Raw genomic sequence first — 26,832 nt, forward strand, 5'->3', positions numbered from 1 at the left:
TAAAATGCTGTGCTTTAGAATTTAGGATAAATTATTCCCAGCTTCTAGATGCAAACAAAAGAGGCTTGAGGATCTTAGGGTGCCGGCACAAGAATTATACCAGCAAAGCTCAGTTCAGACATGCTGAACATGGCCCTGACTACAGTGTTACCTTGCTTTACCTTCTCTCTCACACTGGAGTCCCTGCCGTCCTGGAGAGCAGAGACATCCTTGGAAGCGATCACACGTCTCCCCATTGCTGCAGCTGCACCTAAGCTTACAATCTGGCCCATAAAAACCATGGTGGCATGCTGTAAACAAAGACATCAAAAAACCAGTATTAATCCAGGGGAAGAGAGGAAACTAAGGCTGGAGGTGCTCAGTTTTACTTTTCTCTCTAAGTCATCAACTTTGTTGATTTGTGTAAGGTAGGGTATAATTTATCTGAATTACCAGGAATTTAAAAAGCTGGGGAGTTCTGCCTCCAAAAAAGTTGAATGAGCTCCTATCAGGCCAACTGTCCTGTAGATACAACTACATTTAGAAAATAACTTCCTGAAAGCACTTAAGAGTGGGATAGGAAGAAAAAAGACCTAGAAGATTCTGGAGGGGAATTGAAATTTGGAAGATGGGAATGATGTGTTTCCCAATTTTCAGCTTTTAGCTTAATTGTTAGGTACAGTTGACACCACGTATGGAAGCTAAAATTCCAAAGAAAACCTGCAGTCTACTGGTCTGATGAATCAGAGGACAGAGTCAGGAAAACCACAGCCACTGGAAAGAGAGGGAAAACCCAGAGAGTCAGAGAAAAGTCCCAGGTCTTTGGCTGATCCTTGATCCATGCATGCTCAATACAGACTCAAAGCAGCCCAGCTAAAGATAAAAGAGCTAAACTGAGTTTGACCTGATTCCTAACAGTGAGTTTGAGGTTTGAATCCTACCAAGTTAATTGCCTGCTAAAACAAAACAATATCAACATTCCTGAAAGGAATATATCATATTCCAGCGTCTCCACAATGTAACATTTTCAATGTTCAAGATACAATCCCAAGAAGAAATGGAGAAGTAAGGCCCATTTTTTAAGGGAAAAGAAAATCAACAGAGACCAACTGTGATGACTCAGATGTTGGAACAGACAAGAATTTTAAAACAATTATAATAACTATGCTCAGTGAGGTAAAAGAAGATACGTTCATAACAAATGAAGCAATGAGAAACTTCAGCAGGGAAATAGTATTTTTAAAAAGCAAAAAGAATTCTAAAACTGAAAAACACAATATTTGAAATCAAATAATCACTGTATGGACTTAGCAACAGAATGGAGATGACAAAAGAAAGAGTCAATAAACTTGAAGCAACATCAATAGATAGCCAATCTGAAGAAGAAAAGTAGGGAAAAGCTTGGGAAAAAATGATTATTAATCATTAGGGACCCATAACACAAAACATCTAACACACATGTAATTGGAGGTCCAAGAAAGATCAGAGAGAAGGGGTTAGAAAAAATATTTGAAGAAATAATGGTTTAAATTATCCCAATTTGTTGAAATTTACACATTCAAAAATTTGTTAAGCCCTTAGCAGAATAAATATAAAGTAAAGTATGCATAGGTATATCATAGTTAAACTGCTAAAAACTAAAAATCAAGATAATTTAAAATGTTAGTTTTTAAGACTGTTTCTTTATAGTAGAATATTTAAGTCATTCAAATTATGTTTTGGTACTTGTAATAAGCTCCTGGGAGGACAGGGTAGAAGGATTATTTTCCCTTGGAGCTCACTAAACCTTCCAGGACAATTCTTAGAATTTGGTACATGGCAAATGGATTCTGTTAACTGAGTGTCCTTATTTTGGTCAACTGTAACATTACTAGAAGGCTTCTAACCAAAAATTAATGCAAAAGCTTGTCTTTTGGGGCACTGATGATTTGTTTTGGTTTTGTATTTTATTCACCCAGCTAAAATGCAGTCTTTTATTTTTAGTATCAATCACAACAAAGTTTTCTACAAATTCAATATAATCACTATCAAAATTGCAATGGAATTTTTCACAGAGATAGAAAAAACAATTCTAAAATTTATATTGAACCACAGAAGGCCTAGAATAGCCAAAGCAATATTGAGCAAGAAGAAAAATGCTAGAGACATCACATTACCTGATTTCAAAATATATTACAAAGCTATAGCAATAAAAACAGTATGGGACTGGCATAAAAACAGACATATAGACCAACGGAACAGAACTGACAGCCCAGAAATAAATGTACACATTTACAGTTAACAGATTCAACAAAAGTATGAAGAACACACAACAGGGAAAGGATAATCTCTTCAATAAATGGTCCTGGGAAAACTAGATAACCACAAGCAGAAGAATAAAATTAGAACCTCATCTCATTATATTCAAAACTCAATACAAAATGGACTAAAGACACAACATAAGACCTGAAATTGTAAAACCACTAGAAGAAAACAGAGGGGAAAAGCTTCTTGATATTAATCTGGGCAATGATGTTTTTGGATATGACCTCAAAAGCACAGACAACAAAAGCACAAATAGACAAATGTGATTGCATCAAACTAACAAGCTTCTGTACAGCAAAGGGAACAATCAACGGAGTGAAGAAACAATGTATGGAACAAGAGACTGTATTTCCAAAGTATACACCTGATAAGAGGTTAATATCCAGAATATACAAGGAACTCAAACAACTTAATGGCAAGAAAACAACCTGATTAAAAAATGGACAAAGGACCTGAATAGACATCACCTTTTTTTGTTTGTTTTGTTTTTTGAGATGGAGTTTCACTCTTGTTGCCCAGGCTGGAGTGCAATGGCATGACCTCGGCTCACTGCAAACTCCACCCCTAGGTTCAAGCAATTCTCCTGCCTCAGCCTCCCAAGTAGCTGGGATTAAAGGCATGCACCACCATGCCTGGCTAATTTTGTATTTTTAGTAGAGACGGGGTTTCTCATTGTTGGTCAGGCTGGTCTCGAACTCCCAACCTCAGGTGATCCACCTGCCTTGGCCTCCCGAAGTGCTGGGATTACAGGTGTGAGCCACCATGCCCAGTCGACATCTCTTAAAAGAAGACATACAAATGGCCAACAGGTATATGAAAAATACCCAACCTCACTGATCATCAGAGAAATGAAATCAAAACCACAATGAGATATCACATCACGCCTGCTAGCATGGCAAGGATGTAGATAATAGGGAACCCTTGTATGCTGTTGGTGGGAATGTAAATTGGCATAGTCATTATGGAAAACAATATGGAAGTTCTTCAAAACACTCAAAATAGAACTACCGAGTGATCCAGCAGTCCTATATCTGGTATATATCCAAGAGAAATGAAATCACTATCTCAAAGAGACATCTGTATTCTCATGTTCATTGCAGCATTACTTATAGTAACCAAAATATGGACTTGAGTAAGTGTCCATCCATGGATGAATGGATAAAGAAAACGTGGTATGTACACATATATAAAGGCATATTATTCAGCCTTTGAAAAGAAGGAAATCCTGTCATTTGCAACAACATGGATGAACCTGGAGGGCACTGTGCTAAGTGAAATAAGCCAGGCATAGAAAGGTCAATACTGTAAGATCTCTTCTATACATGGAATCTAAAAAAGTCAAACTTATAGAAGCAGAGTAGCATAGTGGTTCCCAGTGACTGAAGGGTAGAAAAATGGGGAGATGCTGGTCAAAGGGCAAAAACTTTTAATTACACAGGGTAAGTAAGTTCTGGAGTTCTAATATACAGTGTGGTGGCTAAACTTAATATTACTGTATTGTATACTTGAAATTTGCTGAGCAATCTTAAATGACAGATGATAACTGTGTGAGGTGATGGATATGTTAATTAGCTTAATAGTGATAATCATTTCACAATGTATACATATATCAAAATATCACATTTTGCACCCTAACTACATACAATTTTTATTTAGCAATTAGACCTTGATAAAGCTGGAAAAAAACTTAATCACAACTTCTTACTCAAAGCAGATGGTAGAAAGGTTGAGAACTATTAATAAGCATAAAGGAAATCTGACTACTGAAATCAAGTTTCTTTTGGGATGGTAGAAGATCTTAAAATATCATGAAGCCTTGATTTTTTTAGTTTCTAGAATACATTGTAACTTTCTTCCTGGCAAAGGGTTCTGAATGACTTTGAATGATCATGTATTTGCACAGTGGAATTCCCGTTCTCTTTATTGTCCCCACTATTTGCTTCAAAAATTTTTATTATTGCTTATTTTCTCAAATAGAAACCAGCCCCGATACATAAAACGTGCCAATGTACAATCTATTGTTGACTATTCTAAATCCTGGACTATTAAAGGAGACCATGTCCTTAAGTAGTTACTGTTAGAAATGTCTCCTTGCTTTCCTACTGCTTATTGGATGGATTGAACAGGATAGTAACTGTTGAAAGGAGTCTGGAAGAATATTAGAACAGTTCTACTCATAAAATCTTGTTGATTTCTTGATCCAGGAATGGGCTAGAATGAGCTCATGAAATGTACTCTTATAAACCTGGGCCCAGAGACACATTCACTATGAAGCAGATGAAGTTTATGTTCTAGAGACTGCCTGCATGCACCCTTTCCTGGGTCCTAGCAAAGTATTCGTAGTTTGCATAAGATTCTTTTTTTTTTTTTTTAAAAAAGATGGATCTCCCTGCCTGGAGTCACCTTTTACCTTAAGATGCACACTTCAGAGGCCAGATGGGATTCCTGCACTGCTGTGGCTCATTCCATGTTCCAGGGAGGCAGACATAGCATTGAGAGGGAACCGAATGAGGTATTGCAGGTGGCTGAAGCTAACTTTTGTGTAACTCTCCTCTTTGTCCTCCTCCTCCAAGCCCCTGGAGCTGTGCTGTCCAGTACAGTTAGCCACATGTGGCTATGGAACCCTTAAAATAGGGCTAGTCCAAATTGAAATTTCAAAGACTTACTATGAAAAAGGGAGTGTTAAATATCTTATTAATACTTTTTTCTATTGATTACATGTTGAACTGATAATATTTTTAACATATTGGGTTAAATAATAGATCAAAATTATTTCACCTATTTCTTCTCACTTTTTTAATGTGGACACTAGAAAATTTTAAATTCTATATGTGGATGGCTTATATTTCTACTGAATTGCTCTGCCCTGGAGCATTGTTATCAAGTTGCTGGGACCCCAGTGTAGCTACCATGAGTGCTGGATATGGGAAAAGCTGACTTTGTGAGATAAACACTGAAAAGCCTTTGAGCTCTGGCTAATTCACAATATTAATATACATTAAGGACGTTCTGTCACATTTGTCTGCAGGTTCATGTTGAGCTACCGTGTGACAGTAGATGTGAAACACATACTGAAAAGTAGATGTCAGATGCACTCCACCGAGCCTGGTCAAACAGGAAAGCTTATTTTAGAAAGGGCAGAGGGACTCTGAGTAGGTGAAGTTAGTACTCTTGCATAAGGTCCACAGCAGGTAAGATTTTAACTTCTTCAATTTTTGAGCCCCAAATCCTGTCTGGATCTGACCTAAACGCTCTGATTTTGATTTTTTTTTTTTTTTTTTTTTTTTTTTTTTTTTTTTTTTTTTTTAAAGACGAGGTCTCACTCTGTTGCCCAGGCTGGAGTGCAGTGTGCAATCATAGCTCACTGCAGCTTCAAACTCCTGGGCTCAAGGGATCCTCCTGCCTCAGCCTCCTGAATAACTGGGACAATAGGCATGTGCTGCCATGCCTGGCTACAGCTGTGATGTTATGATTCCCTGGAAAAAAAAAAAAAAAAGTCTTCTATAGTCTTCCTACTCAAAGCGTGGTCTGAAAACCAATAGCATCGGAACTACTTGGGAGCCTGTTCGAAGTGCAGAACCTTGGGCCGCAGTCCCTGCCTACCAAATCAGAATCCATGCTTTAGTAAGATCCCCAGATGATAGTTATGAGAAGTACTTTCTTTCTATGTGGTCCAGATTTTTATTGTGAAAATATAATTAACATTGGATGTAAACATCCATGATTCAAAATCCTGTCATCCAATAGTGGGTAACTAAGCAGTCCAGGTATATCCTATATTGTGATTTCCAGCAAACTAGATCTCCTTTGTATACCTGCTAGAACATTTTCTGTCCAAGGGTGTGATTGGTCCATACCTTCATTGCACTGCAGACCCTTCCAGCCTGTGGCACAGGAACACCCATAGGGGTCAGGGAGACAGAACACGTAAGACTTGCATCCATCTTGTCCACTGCACCTTTCTTTACAAGTTCTGCCAAATGTGTGCCGTTCACAAGCTTTGGAAGGAAAAGAAAAGATGGTTCAGAGTCAAATATGCAACCCTTTGAAATACATAATTCTTTGGATTCATTTCTCCTAGTCTAGTGAATATGGGAAACAGTCAAATCTCAGCTGTGGCATAGTAGGATGAACACACCCTTATGGCCCATTTTACTGATAGTGAAACTGTCCCGCAGAGAGGACATCAGGGACATCACTCACAATCATGCAGGTTTGTGCACTGCACAAACCTAGGGGGCAGCATTCGCATTGTAAACATCATAGATCTGTATATTTATTATAACTTTCTAGTGGTTGGCAATAAAGAGCCTTTAGGAAAAGGCACCTTTTTCTAATTCACACACAGGTACCATCTGACCTAACAGAGGCCATTTAGCTTCCATTCCCATCTGTGTCCAGATCTAAAATTCTAGATCCAGCAACAACGGCTTTTTAAATCCACAGCTTACTTATCAAGTCTCTTGACTTACCCTTCTCACATGTCCTTCCCATAAACCCAGGAGGGCAAATGCATTCCCCAGTATCTTCATGGCAGACACCATTGTTGACACAAACAGTACAGAGATGGTTACATTCAGGTCCCCACTTCTGAGCTTCACACCCTTTTGTTAAGGAAAACAAGGCTGTGGTGAGTACAGCACATCCACTCAACAAATCCTTACTGAGCACTTACTGTGTGTCAGTCATTTCAGTGGACAATGGTGAATGAAGATAAAATACAGGCTCTGCTCTCTAAAAGCTAATTGTCTAATATGGGAGACAGACATGTAAACAAGAAATTGTGATAGAAACAAAGACAAGGAGTACCTAACTCTGTCTGGTGGATGGAAGAGGGCATAAAGGAAGGCTTCCCAGAGGATATGGTGTGCAAGCTGAATCTGCAGGACCAACTAAGTAGCAAAGAAGATAAGGCTGGAGAGTGTGTTCCAGGCAAAGGCAAGGCACGGGAAGAGAACGTGGCCATGTCCAAGGAGCTGCATGGTTATAGGCTGGCGCTGTGGTTTTCAAAGTGTGGTTTCTGACCAGTAGCATCCCCATCATCTGGGAATCTGTTAGAAATGCAAACCCCAGACCCCACCCAACCACGACCTACTGAATGAGAAATTCTAGAAGTGGCCTAGTAATCTGTGTTCAACAGTCCCTGCAGGTGATTCTGATGTATGCTAGAGTTTGAGAACCTCTGGCGTAGATTATGTGGAGAGGGATAAGGCTACAAAGAGAACGAGTAGCAGGAACTAGTAGCCTCCACCTATTTTTCAGCTGGAAAACCATATAAGAACTGAAACAAGATAGGCAAAACCGAAAGTCCAAGGATGGTAAAATCCTTGTAGATTCAGATTTCCTGGCCACTTCTAACACTTGATGATTTTTGATTGTTAATTAGGTCCTAGGATAGCTTCTAATATAAGGAAAACCCAGGGGGGTTGGAATGACCCTTTGTGGTCAGGAATTTAGTTTCATTTCTCATCTGAAGGGAACTAGTGTCTTTGTCCTGTTGTTAGTCTCATGGTGGTAAGCTTGGGCCTGTGCCTACAGCTGATGGAACCTTATCATTTCTCTAGCAAGAACTCCTGGTTATCAGTATTTTCTCTACAGTAATCAAGAAGACTACCAACACACATAATTTCTTACAGTCTTCCACTTAATAGATAAAGGTACAAAATGTCTAAAAACTAATATTTATATTCCTCAATACATAAAGGGAAAGAGGTTTTGTGCAATTAGTGATTTCTTGAGAGCCAGACTGCAGGTTATTTACACATGTTGAAAACCAATGGTGGCAGGCAATGTAGATGGCAATGAGCTTCCTGTGACATTAAACTGTACCCAGCCCTGTACCTACCTACAGACCTATCCCAGCGTCACTTCTCATCCCAGGAAGGAAGGAAGAATAAAGCTTTAGGGAATAATAGAGGTGATTTCTTGGGGATGGAGAGGTCAAGAAAAGAGTTTGTTGATAAGCAACAAGTATACAATTAGGCATCTATTTTCTTCAAAGGCCTTGTGATTTTGTATTTTAAGAAACGCTACTTTCGAAAATCTTGCCAGAGAGCAAATCTACAGAAAAGAAAATCCTATTGTGATTTTTTAATAAATCTTTAAGCACTGACTGTTTCTAAGTTTCAATTCATCCTGTAGAGATGTTGATATGGTTTGCCTCTGTGTCCCCACCCAAATCTCATCTCCAATTGTAATCCCCACATGTTGAGGGAGGGACCTATTGGGAGGTGATTGGATCATGGGGGTGATTTCCCCCATGCTGTTCTCCTGTGAGAGAGTTCTCATGAGAGCTAATGGTTTTATTTTATTTTATTTTATTTTATTTTATTTGAAAGAGAGTCTGGCTCTGTTGCCCAGGCTGGAGTGCAGTGGCAAGATCTCGGGGCTCACTGCAACCTCTACCTCCCAGGTTCTAGCTATTCTCCTGTCTCAGCCTCCCAAGTAGCTGGGATTACAGATGTCCACCACCACGCCCAGTTAATTTTTTTTTGTATTTTTAGTAGAGACCAGGTTTCACCATGTTGGCCAGGCTGGTTTTGAACTCCTGACCTAAGTGATCCACCCACCTCAGCCTCCGAAAGTGCTAGGATTACAGGCATGAACTACCATGCCTTGCCGAGCTACTGGTTTTAAAGTGTGGCATTTCCCCACTTTGCATGCACATGCTCGCTCTCTCTCCTGCCGCCTTATGAAGAAGGTGCTTGCTTCCCCTTTGTCTTCTGCCATGACTGTAAATTTTCTGAGGCCTCCCCAGCCATGCAGAACTGAGTCAATTAAACCTCTTTTCTTCATAAATTACCCAGTCTTAGGTAGTTCTTTATAGCGGTGTGAAAACTGACTAATACAGATACCCTACAGTTAAGAGAAGTGGACACATGCCTTCAACTTTATCTCATTTCTTCATAAACATCAAAGAACTCATACAGGGGAGAAATATTCTTAAATGAGATGATTGTGATCCAACTTAAACTTTCTTAGAATGATTTTAGATATTTGCTGTGCTTGTTGAATGGTTTCATTAAAATACTCCTAACCACAAAGGAGAATGAACACATACTCCTAGCAAACTGAAGAGACAGCTTGGATATCAAAATGTGTTAGAAATCTTTTGCTTTATCTTTAAAGCTCAGGTGAATTTCATACTCTAGTTTATAGGTTTGTTTTAGTATTAAAGTTTTTTTAAAGCTTTAAGCCTTTTACCACTGTGTTATTGTGATAAAATAATATATATGTTACATATATAGTCTCTTATATTTTATATATACATACACACACATACACACATATATACGTATGTATGTGTGTATATACACATATATATACACACACACACACACACACACACATACACACGTATAATATATATGTAGTCTCTTCCCTGGTTCCTGGCACAGAGTTCCTAAAACCCCTGGAATCTCTGGAGTGGTAAGAGTGCCTTTTGTATGCTAATGAGAGGACTGGTGGCTGGTGGTCCCTAGATAGCTTCGCATGAGGGCTAGTCACCAGAAATACCAAGGCATGATTAAAGTTGTGATATTCAGCCTCACCCCCGAATCTCTAGGGAGGGGCTAAAGGCTGCATATTGAATTGATCAATGGCCAATGATTTAGTCAATTATGCCTACCTAATGAATCCGCCATAAAAACCCAAAAGGGCAGGGTTCAGAGAGCTTCCAGATCACTGAACACACGGAGGTTCCTGGAGGGTGAGGTACCTAGAGAGCACACGGACGCTCTGCACCCCTCCCCATACCTTGCCCTGTGCATCTCTTCCACCTGGCTGTTGGTCTTATCCTTTGTAATATTCTCTATAATAAGATGGTAAATGTGTTTCCCTGAGTTCTGTGAGCCCTCCTAGCAAATTAACCCAACCCAAGGGGGAGTCTCGCCTCCAGTTTATGATATACGGTCAGTCAGAGACATAGGTCACAACCTGGGGCCTGCAACTGGCATCTAAAGTAGGGGCAGTTTTATAGGACTGACCACTTAACTAGTAGGGTCTGATGCTATTTCCAGGTAGAGTCGGAATTAAGTCAAACTGCAGGATACCCAGTTGATGTCTGCTAGAGAATTGGATAGGGTGTAAGGAAAACTCCCTACGCATTGGTGTCAGAAGTGTTGTGTTCAGTGAGAGCAGAGATTAGGAAAAAAGCTTTGATTTTCCTCTCTCAAACAACTATATATCAACATGTATAGACAGTTTGACCTTCCTAGAAGATGTACCCCATTTACCCTCTGAGTACACCTAGTACATGGTGTTATATCAGACTCCAGAGAAACTATCTAAATGAAATAAACGCAAATTGCTTCCTTGCCATTCAGTCTCTCCTGAGTAGTGGAATAAAAGGGGATGTCACTTGCTTCTCCCAAGGCCACAGAAACTTCATGTAAAGGTAGCTGTGAGGCAAGCTATTAGAAGCTGAATATTGCAGTTTTGCTATCATCATAAATTATATGTTTTAAAGATTCATCTTACAAAAAGGCTGCTCTGACATTTAATAGAAGTCAAGCACAGTAGTCATCTAGGAGGAAACAGGTCCTGGGTACATGGAAAGATGCCTCTCGACTCAAGCCCAAATAGTCCTGCCTATAAAACACCTTGCTATATTTTATGTCCACAGAGGTGGCTAAGCATGGAGCATAAACTAGATGAATCACACTTCTCATACTTCTACTGTCAGTTTTCAATATTTATTTAGGTAATTATTATACATGTGCCTACTCTGATTGGGAATGACACAAAGGACAGGGATTTATCTTATGATCCTGTATTCTCAACACCAACACAATTCTTGGCACAGATTTAAGATCAACATATTTTGGTAAACGAATGGGGGAACATAATGCAAAGCAAATGAATTGGAGATGCCAATCATTAGAGGAATGACAGAGAAGCCCAGGCATTTAGACCTGAAAACTTCAATATTTAATATTATGAAAACCTGATACAGCTGGGGAGAATTCAGGGCAAATCATTTTCTTTCTATTCATCAAGTTCCTGTAAAAATTACAGGAAAATGTAATGGTGATATTTATGCCCCACTTCAATAGTTATAATGGAGAAAAAAAGTGTTTACTAGTTCTAACTCTTACATTTTTCAAAACTGAAAATAAAAATCACACTTAAGAGTTACATGACCTAGGAAGTGTGGGGTTTACAGGAGGCAATGTTTAAGTAGACTTTAGTCTAATCCAAGAGGTCCAACTCATCCCCCTAGAGCAGACACCTTTCAGTGAGACTGCTTTCCTCATTGTGATCCCCCTTTTTATATGGATGATTATGCTGTACAAATGTGAGCTTCTAGTGCCTGTAACTTGTAGTACGTGGATCCACCCTTGTCTGTAGCTCACTGGTCTAGGCTGATAGACATCTAATATATGTTAGGCCAATCTCATTATTCTTCCTGGAAATTCAAAGTTTGGAAGTGAAAGAAACATTGCTGAAGCTGAGTCATGGTAAAAGCAGCATCTCTGAGAGAAAGCCCTCTCCCCTACCACCCACACCAACCACAACCGAGCCTCAGCTCTTCCTTGAAGCTTATCTTTACTGGAACTTGCTTTATAGTGTTTTGGTTGTTGTTGTTTTTTTTTGTTTTTTTTTTTTTTTTTTTGAGACAAGGTCTTGCTCTTTCATCCAGCCTGGCCCACTGCAGCCTCGACCTCCCGAGTTTGAACTATCCTCCTACCTCAACCTGCCAAATAGCTGGAACTACAGGCATGCATCACCATGCCTGGCTAATTTTTGTATTTTTTGTAGAGATGGGGTTTTGCCATGTTGCCCAGGCTGGTCTCAAACTCTTGAGCTCAAAGGGCCTCTCAAAGTGCTGAGATTACAGGCATGAGCCACGATACCCGGCCACTTTTCAGCTTTCCCATCAATATATTAAGAGTCCTTAGTGTCCTCCTCTTGTATGGTTTGGCTGTGTCCCTACTCAAATCTCATCTTGAATTGTAGTTCCCATAATCCCCATGTGTTGTGGGAGGAACCCAGTAGGAGGTAATTTAATCATGGGGGCAGTTGCCCTCATGCTGTTCCCATGATAGTGAGTGAGTTCTCATGAGATATGATGGTTTTATATGGTGCTTCCCCCTCTCCTTCACTCTCATTCTTCTCTCTCCTGCCACCATGTGAAGAAGGATGTGTTTGCTTCCTCTTTTGCCATGATTGTAAGTTTCCTGATGCCTCCCCAGCCATATTGAACTGTGAGTCAATTAAACCTCTTCCCTTAATAAATTACCCAGTCTCAGGTATGTCTTAATAAAGAGCATGTGAAATTAGAAATGATTTGCCCTGAATTTTCCCCAGCTATGTCAAATATTTGTAATATTAAATATTTTAAGTCTTCAGGTCTAAATACCTGGGTTCCTCTGTCATTCCTCTGATGATTGCTATCTCTTATTCATTTGCTTTGCAGCATAAGAACAGACTAATACCACCTCCAACCAATCCCTGGTTTTTGCTTAAGAAGCCTTAGTTCGTTTCTATTACCTGCAACTAAAAATCCTAACAACCTGACAACTACACCATCACAAATGGCGGCCTCTCCATCACTTACTCCGGACTATCAGCCTGGTGAAGGCCGAGGTGAAGAGGTTTCCTCCTATATACCTGGCCGAGTACACTCCAGCATCCTGGGGCTGAGCATGAGGCAGGTGTACTTCTAGAATATCAGGTACTTCATGCCGAGGCACTGAATGGATGAAGGAACCTAGTAAGAGGGAAGAGTGAAGAACAATAGGTCACACTGAAACATTCCTGTTTCCTTGTCTGGTTTCTTCACTTAATCAGCTTTCCCTGACGTGGTAAAGAAAATGTGCTCTCACATATTGGATGTGGGAGAAGAATGAAAAGGCTGAACTATTCAGTACTCTCCCAATAGTCAAGAAAGTCATAGTGATAAAACAGATAGGTTAGTCTGTGGGATCTACCACCAAACACATAAAGGTGGGAGTAGTCTAAGTTCTTACATTCTACAGGAAGAGGTGAACATAGTTGGCAGGCAAAGTTAGGTGAAAAATGAGAGGTAACCCTGTCAACTAACCAATTAACCAGGAGATATATATAATTGCTACTCCAGTCTGGAAGTCCTATCCACTCACTCACTTCAGAATGATCCCCATCAATATTCCAGCTGGATCAGGCAACTGACACCGGGTGGTACCAAACCATAGCTAGGTTCTAGACACATTTGGATTACGCAGTTGGACTGCCAGAACTAACAATTGGCTTCCCATGTTTACTGTGGTAATTTCCTAAACCTTGCAATCAACAATGTCAGAATCAAAGAAACTCACATTTTATATGGCTGAAGCTGGGATCTCACATTATGATGGTGTTTTATTGTATGTACATATACCATGTACATTCACATATATGAATTCCACTTTAATATTCTTAAGTAACCAAATATGTCACCTAAGAGGGCTTCTATCATACACAGAATTTGAAAGCTTGCATCATAGCTGCTTTACTTCAAACATCTGCCCACAAGACCACAATAGGAAAATGATCCAATATGTTGTATGTTATCTGATATTTCACATCATAATGGGGAAAGCAATGAAACACATACTCACCATTTTTGTAAATCACTGCATCTTCTTCTTTAATCAATACCTTTTTGAAAGATATGTTCACATTATCTCCCTTGTCCACAGTCATAGTTAAAGTAGCTGGTAGGAAGGAAGCTTTTAAAAGAGAGAAAACAAATACCAAAAATGGGGTCACACATTTTCTCCAGGAGCAATTGAACTTTAAGACTCAGAAAATGAGGGCTGGCACTTGCTAGGTGTCAGATGGTTTTTGTAAAGTGAAAAACAGTGGTGGCTAATTTACACTCTGTAAGAGTGTAAATATATACAAACAATATGCCTATACACAATTTTTCTATTCAGCGGTTGGGGAGGTGAGGATTTTGTGTTGATTAGTTCAGAGTGAATATCCCTTATCTGAAATACTTAGGGCCAGAAGTGTTTCAGATTTTATTTTTCCATTTTGAAATATTTGCATTATGCCAGCTAAGGATCCCAAATCAGAAAATCTGAAATCCAGAATGCTCCAATGAACATTTCCTTTAAGCATCAAATTGGCACTCAAATATTTTTGGATCTTGGGGCATTTCAGATTTCAGATTTTTGGATTTGGAATACTCAACCTGTACCTATTATCAAACTAAGTCCTGATACTAACAACAAACTACATTAACTGTGAATCTGCCATCCTTTTCCAATCCCAACCAAGTTTTCTCAAAGTGGAAAAAAATATGAATGAAATCTGAGTTTCCCCAAAGTGAAAGAGAAAAAAACATTTGCCAAATGGCTTTTCCCCTGATCCTTTTGTGTTGTTGTTGTTCCAAATAATTCTAATTCTAATTCTAATTTCCATGCATTTCTCAAATAAAATGAGCAAAATGCTGGACTTACTACTCATGGTGTAAATATTGGAAGATTGAAGAATAAAGACAAGGATAGAATCTAATATCTTGCCTTCTACCTTTTAATTATATATGTATGAACTGACATAGTTATGGAACTGGACAGTACTGAGATGTAACTGGGAAAATTATTTTATATTTGACTTATAAAATCATAAGCCAAAGCTGGGCATGGTTGCTCATGCCTGTAATCCCAACCCTTTGGGACGCCAACATAGATCACCTGAGGTCAGGAGTTCGAGACCAGCCTGGCCAACATGGTGAAATCCCGTCTCTACTAAAAATACAAAAATGAGCCAGGCGTGGTGGGACGCGCCTGTAATTCCAGCTACTCAGGAGGTTGAGGCAGGAGAATTGCTTGAATCTGGGAGGTGGAGGTTGCAGTGAGACAAGATCGTGCCACTGTATTCCAGCATGGGCAACAGAGCAAGACTCAGTCTCAAAAAAAAAAAAAAAAAAAAAAAAAAAAAAATCACAAGCCAATTGATTGCAAATTCCTGTCACTGTGTCAAGCTTGCCATGCAACATTGAATCCCTTGGCTTATTGGACAAGATGTGTGAATAAAATCTTCTAACTTTCTTCCAACAACAAGAGTTTCTGAATGCCTTTAACTTGTATCATAATCTGCAGAAAGTCAAACTCTGTGAGATAAGGAGGTATTAGCTTTAGGCTTTAAGTTAAGCCAATGTTAACAATGTAAGGCTCACCACTAAAAGAAGAGAAACAGTCTATCTAACTTTCCTTAATAGGAGGGCAAGAGAGAAGAGAAGGAAACAAAAGACATAAAATGAGAACCAAAGGACCAGAGAAAATCATGATGTGGAAAAGACAGAATAAGGTGGCAGAAGTTATGCCAAATATATATTAAAAAACAGGAGCTCATATCAAATTCAGATCAGAAAATCTTAGATTCTAGAATCTTAATTCTAAAACACACACACACACACACACACACACAAAACTGTGTGCTCTTTTCATGAAGTATACATTCAACATAATGGCACATAAGATTGCAAATAAAGGGATGAAAAATATATAGCACACTAACACTAAATAAAACTAGTATTGCAACATTTATACAGAAAAAAATTATTATAAAGCTAAAAAACTGTTAGGGATAAAGATGGTCATTATGTAATGATAAAACAGAACCATCTACTGATAAAACCCTGTTAGATTTTATTCACATGTCATGTTCAGGAAGATATTGTAATCCTGAAATTATATATGCATCTAACAACAGAATTTCAAAGTTCATGAAACAAAAAGTGTCAGAATTAAAGAAACTGATAAATCTATAAGCACAGTGGAAACTTTCAGCAATTAATTAAAAAGACTGAAAATTACTAAGAAAATATTTAGAAGATTTTAATAATGCTATTAGAGATCTGTTGAATATTCATTAACCCCTTGCTCAGTTATTGAAATACACATTATTTACCAGAACATTACCTATTTATCCACAAAGCACATCTCTGTTGATAACAAATTCTCTGACCAGAATGCACCTAAATTAGAAATTAATAGCAAAACATCCTGCCCCCCAAAGTAAGAATTCCTATAAAGATTCAGACCACGACCAAGCCTTGGGATTGTACGGATCCTGCTGAGGACCTTGTGATGAACCAGCTGGTCGCTGTGCCCTCATTCTCATCTCATCCATGGCTTTCAGATGGTGGTTTGAGAAAGACTAATCAAGTGTTTTGTGCACCACTGGCTGAGACAGCTACCCTGTGAGAGCAAAAGATGCCTCCAAACCATGCTCACAAGGACCTGGGCTTTAGGTTTGTCTGCTTGCTTTCACTGGCTGTGGGCTGTGCCTGCTGACCCTAGTATGGGTGCCTTGCACAGACTCCCCTGGTGGTCAGGTATGTAAATGCCTCTGGTACAGATGATGACCTGGGGCAAACCCAGAGAGAGCATGGGGTAGATCATTCCAGCAGTGTGAGCGCTGGAATCAGACACATTCCTGGGCTTGGATCCACCCTCTGCCACCCTTTTTGAAAGAGTTGCTTCACCTCTGCAAATCTGTTTTCTCATGTGTAATTGAAAAGTAATAATACCTACCTTCAAAGGTTGTTAGTAATATTAAGTGATGTAGGCTAAGCCCTGAGGTGCTTAGAGGAGGTCAGTATCCTTCTAATATAAACAGCAACACTGCTGTGCTGACATTTCTGATATGAACCTGAGGGACACTTTTCTCCAGAGCACTAAAATGAACCAGCCATAAAGGAGGAGCAGACAGGGAACTGGACGGTGAGCGGAGCTGGCTTTGCGGGGGGGCTTCTGCTCACGTTGCCAAGTGCTTCATTTAGCCCTCCAAATGCATGCAGCTCTTGCTCTCCGTGGCATGCTCCTGGACTCCTATGAGAATTTTTTTCTGGCCATTTCATGTTGTTGTTCCTGTCTATGTGGTTTGTTTATATTTTCTGCTCCTTTGTGTGAGAATTATTTAGCTGACCGTGGGACTTCTCACTCAGTATTGTGTTCTGAAAGGAACCAAGGTTCCCCAGTAGGCTCAACTCCAAGTAGCTTTCCCCCGACTACTCTGCGACTCTTTATTATTTAGGACTGTGCTTTTTAAGCTCCTGTTTTCTTAGGGGCATTTTCACACCAGAGTTTCACTGCTGTCCACAGTTTCCCTCTGCATGAATGTCTCCAGGCTGGCTGTTCTCTGCTGAGTACTAACGAAGGAAACCCAACATTCATGTTCTACTTTGGGCTTTCTGATGACACAGGAGCCTGGCTTGTATTCAGTACACATATATTGATGTCATGTGACTTGACTAGACCATAAAAACAATAAGCACATTTTAATAGCGCCTACTATGGACCAAGCGCTGTTATAAGCACTTTATACAAATTTAATTGTCAGCCTGGGGGCGGAGGCTCACGCTTCTAATCCCAAAATTTTGGGAGGCCAAGGTGGGAGGATATCTTAAGGCCAGGAGTTTGAGACCAGCCTAGGCAACACAATGAGACCTCTTCTCTACAAAAAAATGTTTAAAAATTAGCCAGGTATGGTGGCACCTGCCTGTAGTCCCAGCTGTTCAGGAGGATCACTTGCGCTTAAGAAATCAAGACTGTAGGCCAGGCATGGTGGCTCAAGCCTATAATTCCAGCACTTTGTGAGGCCGAGGTGGGCAGGTCACGAGGTCAGGAGATCAAGACCATCCTGACTAACACAGTGAAACACCATCTCTACTAAAAATACAAAAAATTAGTCAGGCGTGGTGGCGGGTGCCCGTAAGTCCCAGCTACTCAGGAGGCTTAGGCAGAAGAATGTCGTGAACCCAGGAGGCAGAGCTTGCAGTGAGCCGAGATCGTGTCACTGCACTCCAGCCTGGGTGACAGAGTGAGACTCTGTCAAAAAAAAAAAAAAAAAAAGAAATCAAGACTGTAATGAGCTACTGCACCCCAGCCTGGGCAACAGAGGGAGACTCCAACTAAAAAAAAAATTACTTTTTATAATATCCCTATGAGATAGATGCTACAATTATCCTAATTTTACAGATGAGGAAATTAATGTACAGAGAATCTAGGTAACCTGTCCAAGATCACATAGCATATACATGGGAGAGCCAGGATTTGAACCAAGGAATCTGGCTCCGCATGCTTTCATAGATTATGTAATGTTAGCACTCAAAAGGCTTTTAGGTGCAGCCACCTCATTCTATAAATGATATTGCCAAGGCCTAGGTTAGAAGATAACTTGCTTAAGATCATTTGGATGGGCTAATTCATGGGCAGAGCTTAACTAAAAATATAATTCCTTATTCCATAAGGGCTGGAGAAGAAAGTAGGTGGTAGTAAAAGTTATACACAAGTGAAAACACAGATGAAAAACAAGTGAGCTCAATTTTGGTCATCTCCTTTCAGTTTACTTGTTGTATAAGTACCACAGGAAATAATGTAGTTTTATATCTGTGATTATTTTGTACAATTTCACCACAATCCTGTGAAGACAGTATAGCTACAGTTTATCCATATGGGAGATGCAGCTGAGAAAGACTAAGTCCCTTACCCAAGGCCTGTCAACAGTGAATAAACGTGGAAGTTGAGACACAAACTCAAGACCTCCACCCCTAGTTCTCCAGACTTATCTTCTCCAGGTCCACATCCTTAGCTCTCAATTCCAGCCACTTTGAACTGTATTCAGTTCCTTAGCCAGACCTCATCACTCACATCCAAGTCATGAGTTTTCTTTCTTCTTTTCTCATCCTTTTCTCCTAAGCCTCGTCAGTTCCTACTCATTCATCAGTTTCCATTTAGGTATCTCCAGAGACCTCACACAACACCTGGAACACAGGTTAGATGCTCTCATAGCTACTCCCTAAATACCCCTGCATTTTTTCATTATAGCCCCACTCATGGTATATAACCCCTACTAGATTGAGTGTTCCAGGAGGGCAAGATCACATCTGGTTTGAAAGGTAGCACAGGGTGATGGTTAGAGCCAGGCTTCTAGAATCGGGCCTGACTTCACCTTCCCAGATCCAACACTCCATAACTAGTGAATGCACGTAAGTTACAATAGCTAAGCCTCATCTATTAGTGGGGTCTTAAAAGTCCTCATCTGATATATATTTGATAAAGACTAAGTTAGTAATACATATAAAGTTGCTAGGGGAATGTCAGGCATACAAAGGAAAATGTGTGGCACAAATAGAGGCTCAAGAATAATTGTAGTGGCCAGGCACGGTGGCTTACGCCTGTAATCCCAGCACTTTAGGAGGCCGAGGCAGGTGGATCACGATGTCAGGAGATGGAGACCACCCTGGACAACATGGTGAAATCCCGTCTCTATTAAAAATACAAAAACAAGCTGGGCATGGTGGTGCACGCCTGTAGTCCCAGCTACTCGGGAGGCTGAGGCAGGAGAATCGCTTGAACCCAGGAGGCAGAGGTTGCAGTGAGCTGATATCGTGCCACTGCACTCCAGCTTGGGTGACAGAGCAAGACTCTGTCTAAAAAAAAAAAAAAGAAGAAGAATAATTATGGAATGAAAGTATAAATGAACTAAACTGTTTCAGATTTTCCCATTTTCTTGATGCTTTTAACATATTCCTTTGTGTTATTTAGCTGCAAATGGCTCTCCTCGATCAACTTCATAAATCATGTTTGGGAAGTTTGATATTCTTAATATAAAGCTATTTCTCAAATGAAAGTAGGAATAAAATAACCCTGTTTCTTCTAATGGATCAGTTTGAAACAGGTCTTTGGATCTGAAAATGTTTCAAACTTTATATATAATTTCCTACCCCCAAATGAAATCACCAATGAGGTTTGAGTCAAACTGCTGTTGACTATTTTGGATGATGCCATTGATAAAAACCAGTTTGGCTGTTTGGGGTGTGTGAGCCAATTTAAGCTGTGTTTTGGCACATCTCAAATGGATTTTCCACTTCCTCCACAGATGTACGAGTCAGCAGCAAGCAGGAATATATTGATGTTTATTTTATCCTGCTGTGTCCCTAGGCAGGCATTTCTGAGTTTCCATGATGTTTTAATAACGAATTAACAGTGACATGAAAACATAGTTTTGGAGGTTTTTCCTGATTCACCATAAAGGATTTCACTTTCCTCAAACCAGATTTCCCTCACTGGATGGTCAGCAAGAAAAACAGAACCCGTTCACTAGCCTGAGATGCTGTTATTGTGAAAATGCAGGAGAGAACATACCTATTTTTCCATTTTGTGTAAAACTCCATAATATGTTAATGCATAGTAAAAATTTCTACAATTGAGTAGGAAAATTGTCTCACCAATTTATTACTCAAAGAAATGACAATAATCACAGTTGTTAAACATTTACTGTGAAGCAGATAATGTAATTGGTAAAAGTTAAGTGCCTTATTTAATTTTCATATATGTGTGATAAAATCTCTATCCGTATTTTTTTTCACATGAGGAAAAATTATGACTTCAATTAAGTAACTTGTCCTGAGCCACAGCACTCAGCTGCAGAGGTAGACTTGAACCCATATCCATCTGACTTCCACTCTCATACCTCTACTCTGTGCCCTGCGTTGCTTTTTAGGGCTTCAGGTGGAATCGTTGTACTTTATAAAACAAGAGCTCAGAATCAGGGAGAGTTGTTAACATTAAGGGAGAATGTTATCGAAAGGTGGTGTAGTGGTAATAAATACTGGCTCTGAAGTCAGATCACTTGGCATCAAATGCTATTCCCACCATTTATAAGCTGCTATTATTCTTATTACTATGTACCTTGTTCTGCAGCAATGTATTGCTTTACCTAAGCTTTTAAGGACACATTCACTGTGCAAATCAATGCTTCTTGTCTATTCCAACTTATTTAAAACAAAACAATTTTGTAGGTATTATTATACCCATTTCACAGATGATGAATAATTGACACCAATAGAAGTTAAATAACATGCCAAAGGCCACACCGCTGGTGAGTGATGGAGAAAGAATTAAAACTCAGGTGAGTATAACTCTAAAAGCCATCTTCTCATTAGTGTTTCTCACTATCCAGGTCTGCCTTTGCCTCATTTAACTGAAATTAAGCCATTCTTTACCTGTGGTTACCTAGACTCTCAGTTTGGGGGGATCATTACAGTGGGTTTTTAACTCGCAACGTTCTGGTCCAGTTTGCTTTACATGTTCTTATTTATACATTGTCAAGGATGACCTCTGGACAGTGCAGTGAGGACACAGTGGCACTTCACATTTTGTTCCCACGAAATGACTGGGGCATAATCTCAGATCATCTTCCTTTAGAATGTGGAAACATCAGCAGAAGAACATTAGTCTTTATTCAAGTCAAATCCAAAATGACACATGTGAAGAATAATAGAGCTGACTTTCAGCCATGATAGCTTTGGCACACCTCACATCCCTTTGTTCAACCTCTCTTCCCTCAGCGGAGAGCTGCATTCCTGGGAATTTCTGTTGCGCACTTTTCCCACTTGCCCTGCTGTCATTTAAAGGTGAACATTCTAGTTTTGCTAAGAAAACCCTTTCCTTCATTTGTAATGAATAGCAATTTTATTACTTTTGACCTTAAAATGAGTTTCCTGCCTTCAAATCTTTTCATTACTACCATTAGCAAATTCAAAGAAATATTTTCAGGTGGACCCTAATGAAAGGCTAACTCTAAAGCCCTGCTACTCAAAGTGTGGTCCACGGTGGAGCAGATTCTCATCACCTGGGACATGTAGAAATGCAGAATCCCAGGACTCTCCCAAACAACCTATTAAATCAGAGTCTGCATGTTTACAAGACCCACAGGTGATCTGTAAGCATGTTCAACTTTAAAAAGCATTGATCCAAAAAAAATACAGACTACAGGTGGTTACATTATAAAAGAAACAGTCAATCAGCAATGTGCAGAGGTGTGTTACTTAACTGGATCAGCTTTCTAAAAGTAAGGCCTGGTGCAGTGGCTCACACCTGTAATCCCAGCACTTTGAGAGGCCAAGGTGGGAGGATAGCTTGAAGCTGGTAGTTCAAGACCAGCCTGGGCAGCAAAGAGGACCCTATAGCTACAAAATTTTTTTTTAATTAGCCAGGCATGGTGGTGCATGACTGTAGTCCCGGCTACTTAGGAAGCTGAGGTGGGAGGATAGCATGAGCCCAGGAGGTCAAGGCTGCAGTAAAGTATGACTGTGCCACTGCACTCCAGCCCGGACAACAGCAAGACCCTGTCTTAAAACAAACAAACAAACAAAAAAAACCCTAAACAGCTCATAATGTGATTATTTTATGTAATGACAAGTCCTCGGTCCACAGGTCCTGTGGTTGTGATGATATTAATTTGGAAAAGACTCCTTCATTTTAGGAATCAGCAGCCCAGACAAAGTGGCTGATAGGGGAGAGGCTAGATCATTCCAGGCAGAACAAAGGGAGGTCACCTCAGCTGGCATTCTGTACCTTCCTCCCAGCAGACAGCATCAAGAGCACCAGAAGTCTACCTGCCCGTCCAGGCCTGGAACCTTAGAATACAATTCATTGTATTAAATAATGTTTGCAACACCCTCTCCTTCAACTGCCATCACATAGGTGGACTGGTCTAAAGATTTAGCTTAAGGCCCAGTTTTATTTTGAGAGAAAGACATCATCACATCATTGCCTCTGGGGTAGTAGAAAGCCTTAATAATCCTCCCTTAGAGGAGGCTTTCAAAATCCTCCTGCAAAATTCTGGTGTTTTCTGAGCTAGACCTGGGTACTCGACTGCTAAAATTAAATCATGGTCCTTTTCCAAGAATGGCAGCCTGCAAAGAGGACCCTAATTCTTCATTCCTCCCCGCATCCCTGACTCTTTGTCATTTCAACTTGTAGTGCCCTCTCACTCTGACACTAGGCTCAGCTACTTAACTGGCTTAGGTCAATACAATGAAGCAGAAGTGACAGTGTACAATTCTGAGCCTAGGTTGCAAGGAGCCTCATGTCTACATCTCATGTACATGAGATGAGGCTCCTTGCAACCTAGGCTGAGAATTCTACACTATGACCTTATACTACCTTAGCCTGTTATAGTTTAAGGAACTAAGCAAAGTTGCCCCAGCCAAGGCCAGCCTACTAAGCCTATAGCCAGGCAACACTATATATGTAAGGAATCCCAGCCAAGGTCAATACATCCATCTAATCAACACAGCTGACTTAGACTCACAAGCTATAAATGCTCATTATTGTATGCCACTGTGGTTTGTGGTTATGTTACACAGCATTATTGTGGCAATAGAAAATTGGTACACTGGCCGGGCACAGTGGCTCATGCCTGTAATCCCAGCACTTTGGGAGGCCACGGCAGGCAGATCACGAGGTCAACAGATCGAGATCATCCTGACCAACATGGTGAAACCCCGTCTCTACTAAAAATACAAAAAATTAGCTGGGCGTGGTGGTGCACACCTGTAGTCCCAGCTACCTGGGAGGCTGAGGCAGGAGAATCACTTGAACCCGGGAGGCGGAGGTTGCAGTGAGCTGAAATCATGCCACTACACTCTAGCCCAGTGACAGAGTGAGACTCTGTCTCAAAAAAAAAAAAAAAAAAAAAAAAAAAGGAAAAAAGAAAATTGATATACCAAGTAACCAATTAAATTAAGTTACTGATGGATATTCCCCTTCTAAAATTCTTATTTATATTTAATCTTCTCCTGAAAATATTAACTTCCATTAAGGGTATTTAGGGACAAGCAAAGCAATGTATCACATGAAAAATCAAATAAGAAAGCTCAAAATAGTCAGTAGTTTGGCAATGAACACTTGTTTTCATTGCTATGATTTTCATATTACATACATGTAACAGAGTCATATATCCATAAGTACCATGATGCCCTTAGTAGAACATATGAAATATTTCCTTTGATCTCACGATGTAGGCACAATATCTAGTTAAGGGGTTGGATTGCATAGTTTCCTTTATCTCTAACATTCCATGTACCAGACACAGCAATGCATGGAAAGAGGCAGGCAAGATCGTCAAGCTCTACACTCAGGTAGCACATGCCCTGCCCCTGAGGGATCAGCTACCAAACAAAAGGTGTGTGTGTGCCTCAGTGGGCCTCACCTGCCCAAAACTTAGGGGCATGTTACCTTGTTGACGCATCTTCATGGTTCGTATCCTTATCGCCTCTCCTCGAACTCGCCCTTCACAGAAGTAAGCACCATTGATCTTACTAGCCTTTTCTCTCTTCCAAACAACTTTTTTAGCCCATTCTCTGGTCACATCTTGAGTAACTTCCAGTGGATCCTGGTGCTGGTTCATTAAGGCTTCAAAGTCCCTTCCTATGGTGATGGGCTCATGGGGGTGCCACCCAGAGGCAATGCAGGTGAGAGATGTTTCGGCATCAGATACAAGAGGTAGGGAATTGATCAAGATCAAGTCCATGGCACCTTCCACAGTTCCTAAAAGGAAAGAGAGAGAATAATGTATGACTAAGGTTATTAACATGACCCCATAGGGTAAACTGGTGCTCACAAAGCCTTGTCTTAAAAAAGTTGTGTGAGTATTCTTTCTACAATGCTACTCTGACCATGTGCCTATCTTCCACTGGACAAAATCCAAAACTCTTTGCCAAGGCATCAAGACCCTTCATCAGTTAGATCCTGCTAACGTCCCCTGGCCCACTGCATACCCTAGTTGCAATGGACTACCCATTATTCCCCCAACAAGCCATGCACTAGACATAGTTGGGTATTCAGGAAATGTATGTTGTATTAAGATGAATTAATAATAATGATATTATAATCATTATTCATTATATTTATTAGTTATTAATTGATGCTAATGTGATACTGTCACAATAATAAAGTATTCTAAAGAAATATATCAACTACATAAACTTATGCCTTATAGATTCTCATTTTGAAAGAATTGCTCAATTCCACATTAAATACCTCAAGATAAATGACAAACGGTGACTAAGTGAAGTCTGCATTTCCCTCAGGACCTCATTTACTCCATCAGGACTCTTGTAAAGATTAAATAAGATAAAATACATAACCCTTGCCAACCACTCTGTCTGTTATATATTGCATACTCGGTGATTATTATTTCATTTCTCTTTATTCTGTTTCCTGAACACTTCGTCCCAAACCTTACCCTCTCCCCAAATGTAAAAATAAAACCTTGCCCAAACTTTAAATTTTATTTTATGAATTTGTTCTGTAAATGAGGAAGTACACTTTTAAAAAGAAAATCCTCTCACGTTATTTTCTCACTATTTCTCTTTCTCTCTCTCTCCCCTCCCCGCTACTCCCACCACTGTTTTGATTTCTAAAGGTTCTAACATGAGCAGATAGAGTCTGTGCCTATTGTCTCCTCTTCAAATGTGGAAGTATCAGGGATGGAAAATGTTCTCTAGCTCCAGTGATGGTTGGCTCTCAAGTCTGCATAAAACAATCAGGAGACTAGAAAGAGCAACTGAGTGATGAGGGCCCAACTAGAGTCTCAGAGACCTTTGTGTAGAAGTGATTCAAATAAGCGACATGTTATCTTATTGAATACCCATTAAATTCAGCAACTCTGTGAGGTATGCACCATTATCTCAATTTTAAATATGAAGAGATGAAGGCTCAAAAGATTGAGCAGCTAGTTTGATTTTTCACAGCTATTGAAGGCAGAGCTGGGATTCAAATGCTCACTGGTCTTTCAGTCCTTGAATACAAGATGCTGTTTCCTACCTCAAAGCCTTTGCTGTTCCTTCTGCCTGGAATGCTTTTCTCCACTCTTGGCATAGCCACCTTCTGCTTGTCCTTTGGGTCTCAGCTTAAGTGCCACTTTGTCATAGAAGACTTCTCTACCTGCCTTATCTATAATACCTATACACTCTCATCCCATTGTCCTCTAATTTGGCCTCCTGGTTTATTCATAATGATTACCATAATTTGTGAATATTTTATTTACTCTCTCTCTAAATGGTAAACTCCAAATGTTCTGTGTATGAACAGGAATTTAGGAATTGGTTTACATGGAATATTCTCCCTAATCTCAACATATAGAGGACTTAAGTGTTTGTTGGATGAGTGGATGGATGGATGGATGGATGGATGGATGGATGGATGGATGGACAAATTTTATTTCAGATCTGCTTGATTCAAGTCCATCCATTTACTTGGCTTCCAATTCTAGAATAAGGTTAAAAATGAAAGTGCGGGCTGGGTGCAGTGGCTCACGTCTGTAATCCCAGCACTTTCGGAGGCCAAGACAGGAGGATCACCTGAGGTCAGGATTTTGAGACCAGCCTGGTCAACATGGTGAAATCTTGTCTCCACTAAAAATATAAAAATTAGCTGGGTGTGGTGGTGTGTGCCTGTAATCCCAGCTACTCAGGAGGCTGAGATGGAAGAATCGCTTGAACCCAGAGGCGGAGGTTCCAGTGCTGCACTCCAGCCGGGGCAACAGAGAGCAAAATTCTGTCTCAAAAAAACAAAAAAAAAACAAAGTACTCCCCCGAGTCTGAACTGACCTCCTTGCCCATATTTAACTGTTTTGACAGCTACTGAGTTCATAGGGGAAAAAACATTACAGTTTTTGCAAAATGCCAAAGAAAAGTGTTCAATGACTGCTGAGCGTTTAAGGCTATTATTCATTTACCAGAATTTTTGAGCACCTACTTATGTCAAGCATTGTACCTGATATAAA

The 26,832-nt window shown here is 40.0% G+C and overlaps 1 protein-coding gene across 2 annotated transcripts in view; it reads right to left on the minus strand.

The window, feature by feature from the left end:
• The window catches only part of TEK (TEK receptor tyrosine kinase), a 122,245-nt gene that overhangs the window by 47,761 nt on the left and 47,652 nt on the right, over positions 1 to 26,832 (minus strand). For both annotated transcript variants that reach the window (XM_050761979.1, XM_050761978.1), the window contains exons 2-7: positions 24,282 to 24,593; positions 13,863 to 13,973; positions 12,842 to 12,994; positions 6,756 to 6,887; positions 6,141 to 6,281; positions 162 to 290 (exon numbers count right to left, since the gene is read on the minus strand). In XM_050761979.1, the coding sequence (XP_050617936.1) occupies positions 162 to 290; positions 6,141 to 6,281; positions 6,756 to 6,887; positions 12,842 to 12,994; positions 13,863 to 13,973; positions 24,282 to 24,593 (978 nt within the window). The remainder of the gene's footprint in view (positions 1 to 161; positions 291 to 6,140; positions 6,282 to 6,755; positions 6,888 to 12,841; positions 12,995 to 13,862; positions 13,974 to 24,281; positions 24,594 to 26,832) is intronic.

The sequence above is a fragment of the Macaca thibetana genome, chromosome 15 (assembly GCF_024542745.1).
Source record: "Macaca thibetana thibetana isolate TM-01 chromosome 15, ASM2454274v1, whole genome shotgun sequence".
In the NCBI taxonomy this organism is placed as follows: Eukaryota; Metazoa; Chordata; class Mammalia; order Primates; family Cercopithecidae; genus Macaca; species Macaca thibetana.